This window comes from Aythya marila (assembly GCF_965140915.1).
Source record: "Aythya marila genome assembly, chromosome: 4".
Lineage (NCBI taxonomy): Eukaryota > Metazoa > Chordata > Aves > Anseriformes > Anatidae > Aythya > Aythya marila.
The window spans coordinates 32,970,782-32,991,205 of record NC_139045.1 but is presented as its reverse complement, the minus strand read 5'-3'; the positions used below and the strand labels follow the sequence as shown (position 1 = coordinate 32,991,205).

Sequence of the window (20,424 nt, the reverse complement as noted above, 5' to 3'; positions counted from 1 at the left end):
CCTTTAGATAACCTCTACCCAATTCAACTAAAACTTCACAGTGATCACTATAATTATCCATCACATGAAATTGCACTCAGAAGTAAATTAGGAACCAGCGCAGATCACAGAACATCACCACAATATGTTCTCTCTGCACGTAACAAAAACCTAAAACCAGACATTATCTACATCAGCTGAAGTCTCCAAATAATTCAAAGGCTTACCACTTTTTAGAACACTGCAAAAATCCATTCCTGAGGTAATGAAATTAGGTCATTGATACAAAACTTAATTCCAAGTACAGAATACCCAGGAAAGCCCTAAGATCCTGTGAAATTTTACAAACATCTAAATACCAGGGTGAAGAATGGGGATGGTGTGCAAAAAGTGTGCTGAAAATCAAAATCTTAACCACCATCATATCATGCATCCTTGGGGGAAACACAAAATCCTATTGTTTGTTCACAGGTACATGAGTGCGTGGCACATGTTGATATTGTTTAAATAATTATAATTCCTTCTTCTGCTTTAATGCCGTTTCTTTTCCTATTTTCTGCCTTACGTTAAGGCACACAGCCTTGAATCATGCTTTCCTCTTCAAAAAAAGTAATCCCAAAATCAGCACAGCACATGACATATTCAACTGTAATCATCTTTCGTTGAGCCATATGAGCAGATGCTATAGTTGCACACAAGCTTCTGGAGCATCATAGTTTATGCTTCCCTCTTCCATCTCCTCAATGAAAGATGTACTTTATTAAGGTCTAATATGAATCTAGTAGCTACAGTTATGTGCTTGTATTGCAATACACCACATACATATTTCCAGAAGATAAAATACCTAGAGATTACGTGTATTAAAACACTGGTCTTGGTTTCCTAAATCTCATCACCTGTTAAGGATATGTCCTTAATCCCTTTGAAACAACAGGGGCCAGATGAGGGAGGAACTACACAGCTTTTCTATGCTGAACCAGCAAGCAGGGTTATCTGTGTGTGTGGGAGGGGTGCTGGGGTCATAAAACATTATGCAGTTTTTGTTAATTTCTATTTGGCAAATTTTTATAAAGGTTGAGTGGCTTTCCACCTATTTTAGAAAATTTTACAAGAGCCGAACAGTATTGGAGTCAGTTAGTGGAAGATAATGGTCTAGAAAACTTAGATGCAGTAGAAAAAAGCTCTCAAGTAAAAGATGTACCTGACAAGAAATTAGTTAGTTCTCTTTCATATATTTCAGTGACAATTCAGTTGATTTACCACAGGAAAAAAGGATGAAGAATTTTTCAAGAGCTGCAAATTCTGTAAATTCAAAGGCATCAAGGAAAAAAACGGAACTTACTTCACCTATTCTTGTACCTTTTCACCTTGGATCTACAATAATAGGATGAATATTTCATGTATTTAAGTAATGGAGAACATTTTTTTTTTTGTTGTTGTGTTTTGTTTTTTTTTGTTTTTTTTTTTTTTTTTTTTTTTTTTAGGAACTTCATGAGATTATGGAAGAAGACAGCTTTTCCTATTTCATTGAAGTATTTCAAGGAAAAAGCTGACAAACGAGAGGATGCACAGTAGCAAATTTACTTTATGGATAAACACACACTCATTCATATGTGCCCCTTTAAGTTTTAGGGCATAGAGCAAGAGTCATTTCAGATGAAAATGCTTTTTTCAAGGATGATATCACAGTTTCCCTGTGCAGAAACCTTGCCTCACAATAGCAGGTGAGCATCTTTAACATCCTGACGTCACTTATTTAAAAGGGATAGTAGACACAGGACTTCACTCTTTTGGCTGGTTTAATTACCTCAACAGGATGCCAGGCCAGACTAGATGGTGCTTCTAGGTTCACTGTACTGTATGCATTTCTGATAAATGGGAAAAGAATAGATGACCTGGCAGAAGGCTCAGACAATAACATGTGATTTACAGGACATGAATGCAGCTACTATAAGATTTATCTGACAGCCCTCTCCGATAGTGGACTGTTGAGTATCCGATGGAATGATTTCTAGTCTGGAGAGTCTGCTACTGAGTAGCCATACACATTATTTATTTATTAGATGTTTTGGGTTGAAACCATTTTTAAATGATGCACTTCACAATGCTCAGCCATAAATTTAGTTTTAAACCCTAGAAGGGAGGTAGTGTTATTGGAATGTGTGTCAGACTGAATTAGGATGAGCAACACAACGCGTTTATAAAGTGGCCTTGAATGCAACGTCGATTCTTTCAAAAATGATATTAATGTCAAATAAGCAAGAACACTTTGCAGTAATATTAAATGAAGGATTTCTTTATGTTTTGATAGATTTATATAAATGTAAGTATACACACAGACACATGTCTCAAAATGTAGTGTGTCTATCAAAAAAACAACTGTTTTTGTCTTAGAAAAAGCCTTTTGTCTGGATTTCAAACCACCTGTTTCTCCTTTTACTTTGTGAAAACCATAAAACAATGCGTCAAAATATAAACACAAAACCAAAACACGGAAACAGTACATTTTTTCCAAATGCCCGAATACACAAAATTTAAACAAGAAAAGGTCTGAGCAGGGTGTAACAATTTCATAGAACTCTCATCATCCTGATTTTTTTCATCACTTCACCTGTGAGTTTCATTTTTTCATTTTTATGGGGAAAAATTACTTCTGAGATTTTATTATTCTATTTTGCACTTCTGAGAAAGAAGAAAATATTCCAGTCATAAATCTAAATCAACATCGTTTAGAAAAACAAATCAAGTGCTTACTACATATATACAATGTTTAAAACTAATTTTCAGAAAGAGGTTAACAAAACCACCAAAGTTATTAATCAGAGCAGTCTTTCAATTTCACAATATGATGGCTGACAAATTTGTGAAGTTTTAAATCAAATTTGCAGATACTTACTTTGCAACTATGGCACATTATTTATGTGATTAAAAACTAGTTTTTGACCTGATCTTTTGATCTTTGGCACTTCATCCTCTCCATCTCCTCTTAAAAATTAATTAAAATTTTAGCAAAAGGATATCACTTAGCTTCCCACCCTATCTTTGGCCAAAAGAAAAAAAAAAAGAAAAAGAAAAAAAAAAAAATCAATCAAGCTCATCCCCATCTCCTCCCAGTATCTGTAAAATGTCGTCTTGAAATTCAATTTCATATCTCTCAGGCTTTCATGTAGCAAAAGACAGTTCACTTCTTAACAAAATAAATCACTTCTGTGATTGCCATGCTGACCTCTTTGAATTAGGAAAATTCAAAGTGAAAAATGTAATTATCACCCCAGAACAATCTGTATACATCTGGAGCTAATTTTAGATTCATTTCTCACATCATTTTTCATATTGTGCCAAAAATTACAGCTGCTATGCAACTCTAAAAAGACTTCCATGTCTTTGTGATTTTATTGGTTTATTTCTACTATTTCACAAAGAACAACCTCAAGTCTCTGCAACTAGCACTGCTAAGCAATCACTATATCCTCAATTTGATTAGATTAGTATTAAGTGGCACTGTGACACATATGACAAATAGATGCATTAGAGCACGTCATTTATTCCTTATCCTTTCCACTTCCCAAAACCAAACAAGTGACGTACAGTACAGAGCACAACATGATTTTTGAAAGATTAGATTACCCTACCAAAAAGAAAGAAAAGGTCAACTACTAATTATTGAAACAAGCAGCAAACATTCCAAAACCTAATTTTTAAAATGGTAACACCAAGCTCTCAGACACATATTTAGTACTCAGATTAGTTTTACTCTAACACATTAACAAATGAATATTAAAACTTGCATATGAATTTCCTGGGAGCAAGGATTCTTTGGCTTATATCAGCAGCAAATTCAAATTTTAGAAGTTGTGAACAATGTCCACATGACATTAAATAAACTGAATTCCAGAAGTTCCAGGAGGAATATTAAATTCCTGTCAGATTAAATCTACTTTTTTTTCCCGTGGAAGATGGAAAACTAGATGAGCAAAGTTCTACATACGTTCATTAGTAATAAGCTCACTGGAAAACATAACTACTCTTCACTAGTTCATTGTAAAAATCTATTAGGTGTAATCTCCAGAAGTAATTGTTCTTATTGCATTTTATTGACAATGCAGACTATCGATTTTTCACACCTTCTATGATTCTTTCATTTGTATTCATGAAATGTCTATCAGCACACTCTAAATAAATTTGGCAATATAGGCACTAAAACGAATAAATCGATGTGAAGAAACATTAATTTTGCATTATCCTTATTCGTCAGGCAAGCAAACCATAAGGGTTGTAAATGAAGGTCAAAGGTTTTGAAATGGGTCAGAACCCTTGACCTCTAGACCAATACCATTCCCATTAAAAAAGGCTATTTTAAAGTTTTAAGTAGGGGAATTTACTACCAGAAAGGTATCATTTTTAAGGCACCAAAAGAAAAGCTCAATAAAAACATTCTTCCATTTAATTACAAAAAAAAAAAAAAAAAAGAAAGCAAAAAGAAAACCCAATTAATTCCTTCATCGCAATTTTAAGAAAGTTCCCTAGGCTGTCTCTTTCCTATGCACAAAAAGAGGTGATTTTCAGGTTCTTAAATATCTAAAATCACTTTGCTCTTAGGAACGTAGGAAGCCCCAAACAGCTGACAACCAGGACTGCTTTCTTATATTTTTCTCAAATTCTTATTACCTGTCAAATCAATTAAGAGTGACAGGGTTTCAAAAGTATTTATCACTCATTTCATAACCTCGACACAAAAGGAAAAATTCTACTCATCCCAGAGGATTCAACATGCCAAGACTCAAAAATCAATCTGGTTCTATACCCTTAATATTTTATTGATCCTATTTTATCTTACAAAAATGACAGCATAGAATTATTTAGGCATACCAACATCAAGGTTATGTAAACGCTCAACAGTAAGGGAACATAAAACCCTTAGCGTCTTCTCTTTCCTACCCACTAGTCACAATTAGTATCACAAAACTTTATTAGGAAGTTAATAAGGCCTTGCATACAATTTTTTTTTTTTTTTTTTTTTACAATAATTACACAGTCTTAAGAGTAAAATTTCGACTGCAATTCCCATTGTGCTCAAAGACAGCAATTCAGACACTATGTAAATCTCACCTGAGAGCAAAGAAGCATCACTAGCTCCACGACTGAACTGCTAGATTTCATACACACGAGACCTAGAAAAACAAAAAATACTAGACGTAAACACTTGCTTATACAGCATCACTTGTTAACACAAAATATTGTGAAGTACAATAGATTAGAAGCATGAAATTCACAAACCACTTAGAGTTTTTTTGTTTGTTTGTTTTTACTTTATCAGCACAAAACAGAACTATGTGAGGAAGATCAAAAATTCAAAGCTTGGCATCTAAAGATGCAACTAATTATAATACATTACCTCCAATATTCAGAGTTTCATAAATGTTTGTATTTCAAAATGACCAGAAGTGTGGTTAACATATGTTATATTAATCCAGTGCATCTACATTTCGCTATTTCTTGAAGGATTGGGTCATTATATATGCAGAGAAGGGAAATGGCTTTATGACCTTTGCTTTCTCCATTGCGCATTCTCCTTTCAGCCCCCAGCTATCAATCAAGTTTCCATTTTGTTTCATGGCAGCAGACATCCCAAACACTCTTATTAGTACTTTGACCTTTAACCCCACACTAAACCTTAGCAGAAGCACAAGCAGTAACCTATTAAATATTCTCAACTGTTTATAAATGATTTTGACTTATTATTATTTATATTTGCATGTTGTTTTGTTTTGAGATTGTAACTTTTCTTTTGGCCCCCAAAATGGTTTGGTGTGTTTGTTTCTGTCTAGTCAGTTCAAATTCTCCCAATCATTTTCTTGCTGTTTTTTTGTTTTGTTTGTTTGTTGTTTTTTTTTTTGATAAACCAAACTACAGTATGTTCATCTCTCTGCATATATGTAATCTACATCACAGTCAAAATACTTTGAAACCAGGTTATGTTTATCTTAAGACTGAGAAAATGCAACTAAATAGGATACAGAAACTGCAATTTTCAAACTAAAAATGGGTGGTAAAAACAGTTTTGTATAATGTAACAATTAAGAGAAATCTGACGAACTGGTGTTCACTGCTAAAAGCACATAGTTCCAACAAACATGACTTTTTAAATTAAGGACATTAACATCTACTTCACAGGACTGAGACTAGTTTTTAAAAAGACAGAAAAACAACAGTAGAAAGAACTCCACTATCCCAATCTCAATCATTTGAAATCCACACCACAAAAGTGCCACAATTGTTGCTGTACACTTGAATCTTCATCGTCTCAGAAGCGGCAAAGGATTCTTCTCAATGTATTCTTACCTGCATTACTGACTCTACAGTTAATTCTGTGTTGAAGTGTTGACCTTAACACCAAGATTTCTTTTTAATGCTCACATAACATTATTTCAGACATCAACTTCTATGAGACAATTCCCTGGAAGAGTCAGAAAACTAAGAAAGATATAACAGCAGTTGGTCTGACATAATGAGATATAGGAAACTATCAGATGAGATGTAGGCAAAGAGGCAGCAGGATGGATAGCAAAGATGAGGAGACAATGACAATGACCTCTGGCAGAGGAGTAAAGACAGACGGAAGATGCAGCAAAATCCTGTGGACAGCACTGCATGGGAAGGCAGGAAGAAAGTTTCTAGGGCAGAGCCAGCATTAAAAACAGACATTTTTAATCTCCGAGATAAAATAAAACCAAAAAGCCACTTTTTTTTTTTCAATGGAAACTTACTTGTACCTTCTATCAGCAACTCCTGCCCATGACTACCCAAAAGAGTCCGAGAAAGAAAGGGAGCAAAATCCACAAAAATCTCTCTCAGAAGTGGTGCAGCTTTTTCCAAAGCATGTTCAAGCCTGTCTGTAATACTAATAGAAAAATACATATGATTAGCAAAAATAAATAAATAAATAAAAAGCAAGAAGGTAGCTGCAGAAATTCTAAGAAAGGAACATGGGTTTTTGCAACACTGAATTGGTATAGATACATAAGAAGTTACCTCATATTTGAAGCAGAATCCCCTGGCACTGAAGAAACTGTAGGGACAGATGGCAATTTCGAATTAGATGATCCCCTTCCTAAAAGAGAGTGTAATAAACAAATCAATTATATAGGAAAACAAGGCAGAGCTTAGACAACTGGACCAGAAACTAAAGCCTCAGGTGCAAACTCTGAGAAGCCATTGCTTTAAAATACATGTGTTACTAAGTAAACCTTTGTACTTCTCTGTACCTCAAACTGGGTGTCAGAAGACCCCTATTTAGTTATTCACATTTACCAGATATGCCACAGCAAGCTTTTTAAATTTTTCTCTAGCACAAATAGGAAGTGATTCAAGGAAGCCCTGCAGATTATTTTTTGAAGGATCTCAGATTAAACTGCAGTGATCCGTCCTGTCTTTATCAGCTATGATTCTGACTGAATAAATTTAAGAACACTTACAGCCTCAAGCAGGGAATGCACACCATGTCTTACATACCTAATACACCCTTAAAGTACTAAGTTATACTGCTACTACTAATATAATTTACAGATTAATATAAAGCCAACAGTAACATTTATAGCATCCTTCGGTTACCAGAAGAGCTCATCCAATTTTAAGTTAAAAAAAAATATATATATATTTTATAATTTTAGGTGAAAACTTATGTAAAATTGAGGCAGAACACAAAATCATCGAGCTTCTTTGAGTCTAGTTTAAGTTTTTGCCACACCAGGATTCTGAGAAGACAGCTATGACAACATTCTCCATTGCACTGCCAGCATCATTAGCACGATGGCAGTGGTATAACCTCATTTATGTGTTATTAACTTGGCCACATCAATTATTCAAAGGTTGATAGAAAAGCCTGTCATTTATGTATCCTACACTTACAAAAAAAAAATGCAATTTTGTTATGTCACATTGACACTACACGGCAGGGTAGGAATCTGTAAATACTAAGTTCTTCTGCTCAGTATATAAAGAGAAGCACGAACTTCATACTGCAGTATGGATTGGTATTAGCAATGATGGAGAGGGGGTAAGCAAGACAGCCAGAGATTTCACAGATATTTGCTGACAGGATAGGAATGGTGAAACTCACAAATCTTGCATTGCATTCCAAACTATAGAAAGGAATGAATCTTAGCAGACAGATTTCTGTGCATTTCCCAGGAGCACGACTGCTTCTAGTCCATCTGCAATCCTATCTCTTCCCAACTTACGGCCCTGTCCTATTCTCTTTCCTCTCACCTCGCCAGTTTCAGATTCCCGTGCTGCTGGAGTGGGATGGCGGGGGGAAGCATGAAAGAAAAGAGTTCAATCATTTCAGTTCTCACATCTAGCTTAGCAAAGACCTGACCCCTCTCAGAATTACAACTACAGAAAAAAAAATCCTGATCACCCCATCTCCAGTGGCACAAACTGAGCTAAATGCAACCTTTCTGAAATATGTTATTAAGATCTTGAAAATGTCTACCAAAATGCGTCAATCACAATTTCTCCGTCTTTCTACTTGACTGAAGTGGAATAAATTTGTAAAAGGTTGGCAAAGGACACGTCCTTAATATTGCGGTTATTTCTCCTGCCAAATTTCAGACTTCTGCTCCAAAACAGTTGCAGACAGTTTGCCCTCAAGAATGTATTTTTTCAGTGTGGGTAAAGATGTTTTTCTCTAATCTTGTTACAAAGGCAACACAGAAACTAAAAAATTCAACCAATGCATCAAACTGCTGAAAAGTTCTTATTTCTTTTTCTTCATAGGTAGGACGTATCTTTATGAATGTCATTTGCTTACCCATTTCCTAAATTGACCATTGAGCTCTTATTTTGACATTTGTATGGGATGATGAGGTCAGAAAGAAACTCAGATAGGCCATACAGAATGAGGGACCAAAAAAAGTAGGGAACAAAACGTTGGCTGAAAGTAAGGTAGAATTTTAATTTTTGTGCATTCTTTCCAAAATAATTCATATAATCATGGAAAAACAGATATATTTCTGAAAATTTCAAGGAGGATAGCTAGATTCTGCAAGTATTTTTCAATCTTAACTTTTAAACTACTGCTGCTAACTAGCATTCATAGATAGAATGCCTTAAAAAATAAAAAATAAAAAATCAAGTTTCACCCAGTCAAATCACCAAAAAGCATTTTCGGTATTCCCAAAGGAAAAGCATTCAAATGATGTGCTGAAAATTAGAACAGAGTTTGTTTTACAGAAAAGGAAAACAAAGGCCACAGAAAGGGAGAAGCCACGATTCAGTTGTTCAAAAGACTCAAATTGTTTGTGGGATACTGCATAGCCACTGACATTGATTTTTTGACACACACACTTTTGTAACCTAAATACGTGCAACACCTTTTCCCCTCTGCCTGTTAGGCTGAGACTTGAAAACAATTGATCTTAATGATAACTTTTATATCTAAGTAACTTCAACTGTAATTCACAGCTTTCTCCCTAATGCTCAGCATCTCCGCTCTCACTAAAAAAGTATCTTTAATTTGAAAAAAACTGTGAAGTCCACATGTTCAATAACTGACTTACGCCAATACGCTGCCCATATGTGGAAAGCTGCACAGTGCTCAGGGAAGTTCAGCAGAATACAAAACTGACATTGTAGCCAATGCCTCCAAAATAAGAAAGTCAACATGCAGACAGACTATTTTGTTACCTAATGCATCCATGCTTTTTATTACACATAAAATCTGTGACCATTAATGCACTAGCTACTGGGTATGTCAAGGTCATCAAAAGTATATACAACTAAAATCCCACCACACCAAATACACAGTGGAAACTAGGATCAGTTTATCATTATAGATAAATAAGGCTTTAGTAGCACAGCACAGTGTCAGGAGTCAGAGTATTTAGGCCACAAGCAAAATAACTGAAGGAAAAATTAGAAAAAAAAATCAAGGAAAACACTTGCTAGGACAATGAAATGCTATAATAGCTATCATGAGGCCAATAAGCAGACCTGCACTCAGTCAGAGGTAATTTTTTTTCAAACACACAATAGCACTGGCAAAAATGGTGGCAGGTAAAGGAAGTCTCTGACAACACAGAGAGCGAATTACTTTTCCTTCTAGCAATCAAAACAAATTGTGCATAACAGAGAATGATCAATTATAAGTGTGTAAGTGGAAAACTAGTAAGTTTTAAGTTAAAATCAACTATAAAATACAGACATAAAAAAGCACTGATAATTTGATTTTGACAAAAGCATAAGTCAGGCATCCACATGAAGTGATATTTCTTCATGCTTATCATCGCATAAATCCACATTCCAAACTCAGATAGATTTCACTAAAAAGTGAGTCTCAGATTTATCACAGGTGAGAATTTCAGCTTTTTTTTTTAGATGTGATTAGTGTGCATAGTAATTTTTGTATTCAATTGTTGTTTCGTAAAAGTACTTTAAAAAAAATAACTCAGCAATGGCTTTTTGTTCCAATATTTTTCTGCCTTTAGTAAAAGAAAAAAAAAATACTTCAGTAGCATATTTTCATCCACAACACACATGTGGGTAAGTGCAGTAGCTACTTCAAACATGTGGAACTAAACCAACTTATCTCTTCCTTATCCTTTCACTGATAAACTGGCTCCTTCAAACTGACAGTTTTACAGACATTAGCAAGAACATAAAAGAAAATGCAAATAGATCATCTGTCTAGCACCCTTGCAGTGAAACCTTATTGTTTATTCAATGTCCCCAAGGGTCTAAACAAATAATGTTTCTAGCAATAAAATGTTGTTAAAGATCCTTTAAGATTCTTATGTTTTTGTATAAGCACTTATAAACTACGTGTGGGCTATACAGAAGCAGTGCATGATATATTTTAGTCTGGGAGGATGGGGACAAGGTAAAAAACAAACAATTAAATAACTACACTTCTTAATTTTTGTACAACAGACCTCGCATACAGAAATACATTGATATCCTTTATGACACAAGTACCTGGTAAAATAATGAGCTCATTCAGAAATACACTTCCAGGACTGGAAGTGTAAAATGAAAGAATACAATGAAAGGTTTTACGAGCTAATATAAGGGATCTGTTACATAAACACGTCTGCAGGTTAAACCAAAACAGGTTTCACAAAACAACGGTGCACTCTAAAGTGAAGTTGTTCTAAATCTGTTTTTATACTGAAATAGTGATAAACCATTTCCATTGCATATCATTAACATTTAAGATTTTTAAAAAGCATCATTAAATTCTTGGTAACTAGCCTTCAAGTAGTGGTACTGTCAAGTCAGAATGCTCTTGGAAATAGTTACTGTAGTACAATGAGTTTCTTGAACTACTACTGCACTGATGGTAACTCACTTCACGTTCATTTTTCTTACTTTTGCTTGTCTCCCACTAATTTATCCTATAGCAAGACTTGAAGGTTATTTTCACCTCTCTAAAAATCAAACACCATTCTTCTTGGCAAAATAAGCAAGCTGTGAGAGAAAACTTACATTTTTCTGTATGTAGGACTAGAAAGGAATCACATTTTTTTTAAATCTCATGTTAGTGCTTATTCCCAGCTTCCTTCTAAGCACCCACCTCCTTTTTTTCACCGCAGCATTTCTCATGCCTTATTTTATTATTTCAGGTAACAGACCACACCTCTACTCAGGAGAAGCAGAAATCCTGCTAGCAGCTCTGTATGGCTTAGAGGCAAAAAAAGAAAAAAAAAAGTGTCCGTGCGTGTGTTTTTGTTCTCTCTCTCTCTCCCTCCCTCTCTCTCTCCTTCAAAAACTGGTAAGAGAGGGAGGAAGCAAGCAACAGAAATTGAGTTGAACTTCTCAGCACTTTCTATACTTGGAGTGCCAGCACAGACAAGATGCAATTCACTCCTGCCTCCTACAGACTTTCCATACTCCCTCTTTATAAAAAATGATACCTGAGCAAGCAAATTGAACATGAAAAGTCTCAAAATTGCATTCCTTAGAGTGAAACAGTAATAATACACATATGAAATCCTTCGAGTACATAAACATAGATGCTCAGAGCATCACATAAAACTGCAAATGCAATCTGTAAAAGAGTTCAAAAAAGTTAATGCCACTTCAGAACATTACAACTGGAACTGAAACATTTGAAAAGAAAACTAAGGGACAAACAAAATTACAAGCATCTCACTAGCACATTCACAATACCTCAGAAACCTTCACCAAGTCCTGCCTTTCCAATAGCCCTTCTGGACACTGTATGTGCAAAACCCCAATCTCATGTTTAGACTACAGTAAATTCAAGTAAGAAACAACTCAAATTCCTGCACCTTGGGTAATCACTAGTAAATCACACTCTTCTGCTCAATACCATGCTCTCTCTGCAAGAGACAAATGGTCAGCTCAACATGGGCCGTGAAGAGGCTTTATTTTCTCCATCCATTATCAGGATCTTTAATGATTGGGATAAGAACTCCAGCAGAAGACCAACCCAAAGATCATCAGCAGCATAGTCAAAGGCAAGTTTCAACCACACGGGGCAGATTTGTATTGAGGAAAAGCCTTTTGTGCTGTGAAATCCTCAGTGGCTTGAATAAGTGAGGAAGAAGAAACTTGTGCTAAAAAGGCCACACTGTATGAGACCAAAGCATGTTTTTGCCCTCTTTCAAAATATTAGAGATATACAGTGATCTTAGATGGTTATCTTTCCAACTTGTCAGCACTTCCTCTTTGGTAGGCCAGGACATGTCACATCCACTCGATATAAAGTCCAGTGAGCTCGCGACAATCTTAAGGGTCAAATATCTGAGATACTCACGGACCCTGAGCTACAGGCAAGATGCAAATTTTAGAAGAAAACATCGGGAAGGAAGCTGATGAATTCAGAGCACAGGCAAACAGGAATGAAGACTCTGGAACTAAATGGACCAACTGATACTGCAACACGCAATTTTGATATCACACCTGCAGATTGAGGATGCTCACATACTGCATAAAGCTTATTCCCAAGTTATGCTTACACAAACATTACAACTAAAACACTGTAATTTGCTGTTTAATCTTATTTCAGTGTCTGTATCTTCCTTTAATTTCTGTTTTGTAGTAAAGCAACTCAAAGCTACACAATAGAACATGATATGTAAAGGTTTTATCTGCTTAGTCACTTTTAAAACATATCAAACAAATGCTTATTAAACACTATAAAATACATGGACATAAGAAAACACAGCTAAAATTTATTTTTAAAAGTAGCAATATTTTAAATAGCCTTCATATAAAAATGTGAAAGCTCACAACTTACATTCTCTAACATATATCCCCAGTCTTAGCTGCTGTTAAAAAAAAAAAGATTTTTTCTTCCTTAATGACTAAGTAAACAGACTTACAATAAATGTTAACTGTAAAGAAAGAAAAAATAAGGACAAAGCATTGAGTGTCTGCTGCAGGGAGACAAAAGTGAGTGAGAAACATGATTTGAACTTAGGGAAATTTCTTTTAATGTTGTTTTTATAGGAAGCTCACTTACTCCAATAAGTTCAAAGCCCTTATACGGAACCACACTCTAAATTTAAATGTGTGCTATTCACCTGAGCCACACAGATGTAAACTACACCATATCTCCATTTTTTTTTTTTTTTTTTTTTTGTTTCCATGCCATTACTTTACTACAGAAAAAAAAGAAACAGTCTTACATTTTAATCGGTTTAAGGCATGATTTCATTTATCCCTTCACTACTTCTTTTAATTAATTAGATTGCCAGTCTAAACATGTCTTATACTTTTAATCCTGATTAGTTTCTTTTTATTCATATCTGTTCAGATTAGATGTCCATTTTTTGCCAAAACTTCCAGACATGCTGGAAGCCACACAGTTACAAACTACATCAGTATTGTTTATTGTCTGGATTTCTTATACATTCCACAGGCACCAGGACATTTATTCTTATTCTATGCTTCTTTAAAAGATCAAATGAAACTGAAGATCAGCGTTTATCTGATTTGTTTCAATTAAAAGCAAATAAATACTGACTTCAGAAATCGTAACAATTAAGCCCATATCTAACCTGGGTAAATAGACGTGAATTTAATGCACTAGAAATTATTTTCAACAATTTCCGAGCAGGTAAGGTTTTATAGCTTTAAAAACAGATTAGCTGCTAAGAGTCAATCTTCCCTAAACCACTTTAGCATTTTAAGACAGCTTATTTTCCTAGTCCAAACATTACTCCTGGACTAGCATAGTGCTATCCCCCTGTGATTTCAGCGACTAAATGGATTCTCCCTTTTGCAAAGAATAAGGACGTATTAGATTTCAATAGCTTTTCATTTCACTTATCTTGGCTGGAACAAAATCTTTGTGATTTCCCTAAGAAATGTAAGAAGCAGAGAAAAATGACAAGAAATATCTTCCAGACACAAAAGGACATGAGAATGGATTACATTCTTTCCTCCATCTTTGAAATTTGGATATAAGATCATAAAAACAGAAAACAGGAAGCTCAAACACTGACAAGAAACACCAATAATCAGACATAAATTGAGATTTCCTTGATTAAGATGCAAATCAGTTTTAAGTCTTGACATTAAACTTCATGGGCACAAACAGTCATGAGAGCCTACACAGTCTTCTGACTTAAGCATGGCTAAGTAGAAAAGCATGCCTTTGACACAGCATATAAGGTTAAACATCATTTATCTCGTATGGAACAACCAGAGAGTAAGGGTTCAAAGGACCACTTGCTTATAAACAACGTACTCAATTTTGTCCCCACTGAAAAACCTGTCCAAAGCAATTAGTTCAGCATCAACATTGAATTTGACCTCAGGCTAAAGCTATTGGAAGCACTTCTATATAATTTCCAGCCTTACTAATCATTAACAAATATATCCTTGGACACATACCCTACAATTTATAAATAAGTATATATTTTATGTAACAAAAAAAAGTTATGTTGTATTTACACTAAATGTGAGTTAATTTAGCATACCTGTTTTTCTTTATCTGTTTGAGAAATTTTATAATTATACTGCATTAATGGGATCACACATTTACATTTGTTTTTTGGCTAGGAGGTAAAAGGAGTAACCCCCCTCCCCAAAGAAAAAAAATCTTTTAAAAAGTTTTGTTTCATTTTTTAAATAGAGCATTATTTTTATAAATTATTGCTTTTTGAACAGAAGGGTTTGGGGTTGTTTTTTAGTTTGTTTTTCCTTATTTATTTTTTAACTTCTGTGTATCTACAGCGTCAAAACTAAGAATAAAACCATCTGTGTGATAACTGATCACAACACATCCAAAAGAATGAAATCTTATATCCATGAACCCACAGAATGTCACTGACAATTGGTCCAGTTTAACCTAGAGTCACATTTATTTTCCTGCAAAGTATCTGGTACCAGTCTTCGTTGGATACACAGATACCAAATGTAGGCCTGCAAGCTGCTATATGAGAGCATATAACAAAGATACAGACAATGTAGCACGCAGGATACAGAGGTCTCTAAGGCCCTTTTATCTGACCTGGTAATTTAGGACATGTTATACCACATACACTCCAGTAGTTTAAAAAAAAAAAAGTATGAAATACAATCTTCCCAGATTGACACACTACCCAATAAGAAAATTTAACCAGCAATAACTATTAATGTTCTTAATATAAGCAAGACTCACATATAGACAGATAATAGACAGATATATAGGCAGCTAATATATGTATTCAAATCAGTATTACCACTGAAAACAACTAATGACTTCATGTCTGAAAAACAGTTGTTCTCACCTGTTTTAATACCCGGATACATACTGAAAAACTCACCTTGATTAGAAGAACATAGAACAAAAACTTGTTCATTTGTGTTCAAATGGATGGTGGGGAAAGGGGAAGCAAGCGTGGAAGGGCTGAGGTTTTTGTTATCTAATTAATCTTTACTCACCAGGAGATTCTCCTGACAAATCTAGGGCTTGGGCTGAATCCAAAGAAGAAACCACACTGACAGCATTTGCAGGAATACCCATAGCAGATGTAGAAGAGGAAATGGTTGATTTCTTCGGTGGTACAACAACACTCCTACAGAAGACAAAAAGTTGACAAATCATACTGTATGAAGGTTCACACAAGATCTAGGACATATATTTCCATTTCCTGCCAAATTACTGTTCCCTCTCTATTTTCTTCTGTCATTGTCTTTGGCAGTCTCTTAACCTGAAGGACACTTCACTGTGGTTTAGTTTTCAATGGAAGTTTAATATCTAATCCACTTTCTCAAAATCACTGAGAAACAAACATATAATTACAGGGTTCAGCAGGATAACTGACTTGCAAGTAGGCTTTATTTATCATCTTAGCTTCCCAAGATTTGCTTTTAACTTCAAAAGTTGCTTTTTTACTTACAAAAGATATCGCAGGATTCACAATGAAAACAGAGACACAGTCAACAGTGAGGGTTGCCTAGACAGTATACTCCTACTGGTATTCTAATGCAAAACTGAATATTAATCAAAGAAGGATCTACTATAGTTCATATATATAGATCACCCAGCAATCTCAGAAATCTCAGAAATGTTAGTAGGTGCACCTACTAACATTTACACACAACTCCCAAATACAGCTAATATAATAATATATGAAAATACTAATATAGCTAATAACATAAATTTGAGTATAACTTGTTACATAAGGAAAACTTGATTGATAAGTCAAAATGTTTTTCGGAGTTGAAGAGAGAATCTCCATTTTTTTTATGTAACTTTAATTTCAGGCCTCATAGTCAGCACTAAAGATTATACAAGAGGAAAAGATGCAAAGTGACAAGTTAGGCATGGAGATTTATCTCATATGTTATGAACACATCTATTTATGCTATACCAATTTCAATTAAACTGTAGTACTTTATTCCAAATACCTAAAAGGCCTTGTTAAGCATACGTTAAAGGCATTTTTAATTGCAAGTTAGCTCCATAAACATGCAAAAACCCAGCTAATGAGGTAAAGAGTACAGCTGATATATAATGCACTCCCACAGCAGCGCTTACTTTTAATTACCTGGTGTTAACCGTAAGCCGAAAGTCTTCAACATTCAATTTATTTAATCACATCTTTTGTTGACAGTACTATAACTACACACCAAAAGAATTCCCTTAATAGCTTTAAAATATTCATTTTCTAAATAAAGTAACTTAGAAACTTGACCCAAATTCAGGTGTGATAATAATCAAAAAAAGTTCTGCCCAGTATTTTTAAAATCATACTTGCTAGCATGAAAAAAAAAAAAGAAAAGAATGGATGTTTATTTGACTCCCTTGTTCATCCAAAGGATGTCACAGAAGCTAGACCATGTTACTGATTAAATCAACCCTTCTTAATGGCAGGTGTAGGCAGCCGCCATACTGGGAGGTAGTACATGTCACATCATTATAAGGGTGACTGCTAATGTTAACTATACGCTAAAAAAATAGAAGCAACAACACCTGAGCCCCAAGTCAGGATACTGTGCCTAAGCCATGAATTTTGCTGATATGTTCATGGCAGTGTCCCCAAAACAGCAATCTAAAAAAAAAAATCCTTTTTTCAGATTGACTTCTAAATTATATTCACATTACTAATTACTTTTGCATTACCCAGGTACAACAAGGGAATATTTTGCTCGATATTCTGTGATATTAGCTGTCTGGAAGCCGTTACTGCAATTTTGTAATGCACATTCAAATATCTCAAAGGGGTTCAGAAATTAATGCAAGTTTACTTAGTAGAAAGAAGATGCATCCACACAATAAACATCTGGATATTTCCCCAATATCCACGATGCAGCACTGAAATCCAGGTGTATTCCTTTACCGATTTTAAGTTCTTGTACCCAATTCAAGAAATACTGACCAATAATATTAACCCAAATTGAACAGGTATGTGTCTACTGATTTGGACTGTATGTGGTCTTAATACATGAGATGAAAACATTTCTTTGCATATCCACTAAGTTACAGAAACAAATATCCATTTGCTGCTAAGAAATACACCCACAATTATATCTGATACAAGGTGGTATGGGAGAATGTTTAGTGACAAATTCTAGTGCCAAAATATATATAATTAATATAAAAAAAATTAAACTGGAAGACAAGGTAACCTTCTAGGGTCTCTTTTACAGTTAGAAGGCCTTCTGTTTCTAGGGCTTGAAGTCCAGCACAATTCTCTCAAAACATCAAATCAGAACGGCCGTGTCCCCTGAATGTCCATGAATACTACTCATCCTACTGCAGGATTCCACTAAGAGCCCCAGCAACTCTGAAGCAGCTGATATTAAAAGACTTCAAGGCCAGCTCTGACCTACATCTTAAATGTATTATACATACATAACTGGCTGAAATTCTTCTAGTTTCAGGTATTAGATGTCTCCCCCTTTTGGAGGGAAACGCAGAAATGAACATGCTTGAAGGATCAAGGAGTTTTAGCCAGGGACAGCATTACCGCAAGAAGCTCCTCACAGCACAAGTCAGTAAGGACTGGCAGTACGGAAGCTTGTGTACAGATGGATCTGTTACCTTAACATTGCTCCTCTGTACCTGGCAATCAGTGGAGACAAAAGGAAATCCCAACTATAACAGTTTTCCATTTTCTGTGCTGTTTCTGACATAACACTATATATTATCATTCCTTCCTGTAAACTCCTACTGACCTTCAGCATGCTTAAGTGTAGCTGCACTGAGGGAGCACTTGCAATAAGTTGCCAGATCCTGTACAGCTAGTAAAGGAGAGGTACATTGAAGCAAAGGAATTAGAGAGGCTACTTTTTTTCTTCACTGTGACAGACAGCAGTGAATAACCAAAATAGTCCTTTCTGCCATCTAGTCTTTTGCATACCTTCTCACCTTTAAACCTACGAAGGTTGGAAAAGGTTCGTTTCCCTCTCCAAAGCATCAATTTGAAGCACACAGCAAAAAGAAGAGCCAAGTATTGTCCAATAATATAATGTAAAGAAATCCCAAGCCCTGTATGTACTTTCCCTCTGTCTTCTCGCCAGTTGCCAAAATCATTTCATTCGAAAATCCTTCAAATATTGCAAGAACAATGAAGTAGAACACTGATGCAACTTAATTATTTTACTGAATTAATTGTTGTAAAGTTTACTTATTGTAATGTACATCTTGAACCGCATGACTGACCAACATTTTTTTTCCTCAATATTTAGGTATAAATGTAACTGCTCAAACAGAATTTTCTTACATGATTATTTAAATGCTAATGTAAGTAAAATTAACGTTACTAGCACAAAAACGTGTGACAGTGAAAAATCACAGATAAATATTGCAATAAACAAACTGTGGTAAATATAATAAATATATCATTTTAATAAATCAAATAATATCTTAGAAATTAATGTGCTTTCAGCTTCTATCAAACAGGGCACTTGCTTTCAAAGAGTACAGAGAAGACTTGTTTTTTGTAGCTAATCTAATAAGTACTTCTTAAAAAGTTAAAAATTGCTACATATGTAAATAGAATATTCATAAATAGGTGGCCTTGCAGTATGTTTCAGTAGATCTACAAAAATAATGTTTTTAAAACTTCTGTAATCATGCATTAATTTCATCAGAACAACAACAAACACTAAGCAACCTCATACATGGCTACTGACATGTTATATGGCAGAAAACCATCAATATATTTTATTCCTTTACATTTAAAGTATTGCATCATTTCAGTTAACTCTATACTTTCTGGTTGCATTTATAAATTATGACATGATTGTCATAATATTCAGATAAAGAAGAAATAATATAATCCAGAAAAAAAAGCACAAAAACATTCTTAAGATGTGTTTCAAGCCGACCTCCAGCACTATTGTAAAATGCAACTTTAGTTGCCTCATTCATGTGACTATCAGATGTTTTCCTTTTTTAATTTAAAATCAAATTTAAGGTCTAAAGTAGGAATTTACAGCACGTGAACTGATAAACGTAGGTCAGGCATAGTGAGAACTAGCCACCATAAATACATCTTAGCCAGAAGGTCAGTGTGTTATTAGTCCCAATTATGCTGAAGTGTAAGAAGCCTTCGTGTTGCAGACAATTATTCACTGCTGAATGAGCACAGACCACTGAGCTGAACACTGACTTCCATCACAGACAAAGGCTTACACAATAATGATCTATTCTGCCAAATTCTATAAGGATTTACTTATTGAAAGCTTTCTTGTTTAAGATCACTGATTTTTGTTTCAACATAAAAATACAAAATAACTATAATTATCTCCTAAATTTTGAGCACATTTTTCCCAAATGTTTATTCTTTCGAAGTTGGCAAATCTGCCATTAATCTTAAATATATTTTAAGTTACAGATTTTCCTTGGGACTGTGACAAATATTCCTAATACAACATGGGCCAGGCCAAACTGATGACCTCACTATAATTTAAAAAAAAATTACATGACCTCTAATTCCTCTTGACATACAGGAATTTATATGGATTTAAATCTCAGCATTCCAT

At 34.7% G+C, this 20,424-nt stretch overlaps 1 protein-coding gene across 4 annotated transcripts in view; it reads right to left on the bottom strand.

Annotated features, from left to right (window-relative positions):
- The window catches only part of LRBA (LPS responsive beige-like anchor protein), a 390,603-nt gene that overhangs the window by 283,736 nt on the left and 86,443 nt on the right, over positions 1-20,424 (bottom strand). For 3 of the 4 annotated variants that reach the window (XM_082758982.1, XM_082758979.1, XM_082758981.1), the window contains 4 exons: positions 15,874-16,007; positions 7,012-7,090; positions 6,747-6,880; positions 5,089-5,150 (listed from right to left, as the gene is read on the bottom strand). In XM_082758982.1, coding sequence (XP_082615108.1) covers positions 5,089-5,150; positions 6,747-6,880; positions 7,012-7,090; positions 15,874-16,007 — 409 coding nt within the window. The remainder of the gene's footprint in view (positions 1-5,088; positions 5,151-6,746; positions 6,881-7,011; positions 7,091-15,873; positions 16,008-20,424) is intronic. The other variant, XM_082758980.1, reaches the window with a different exon arrangement.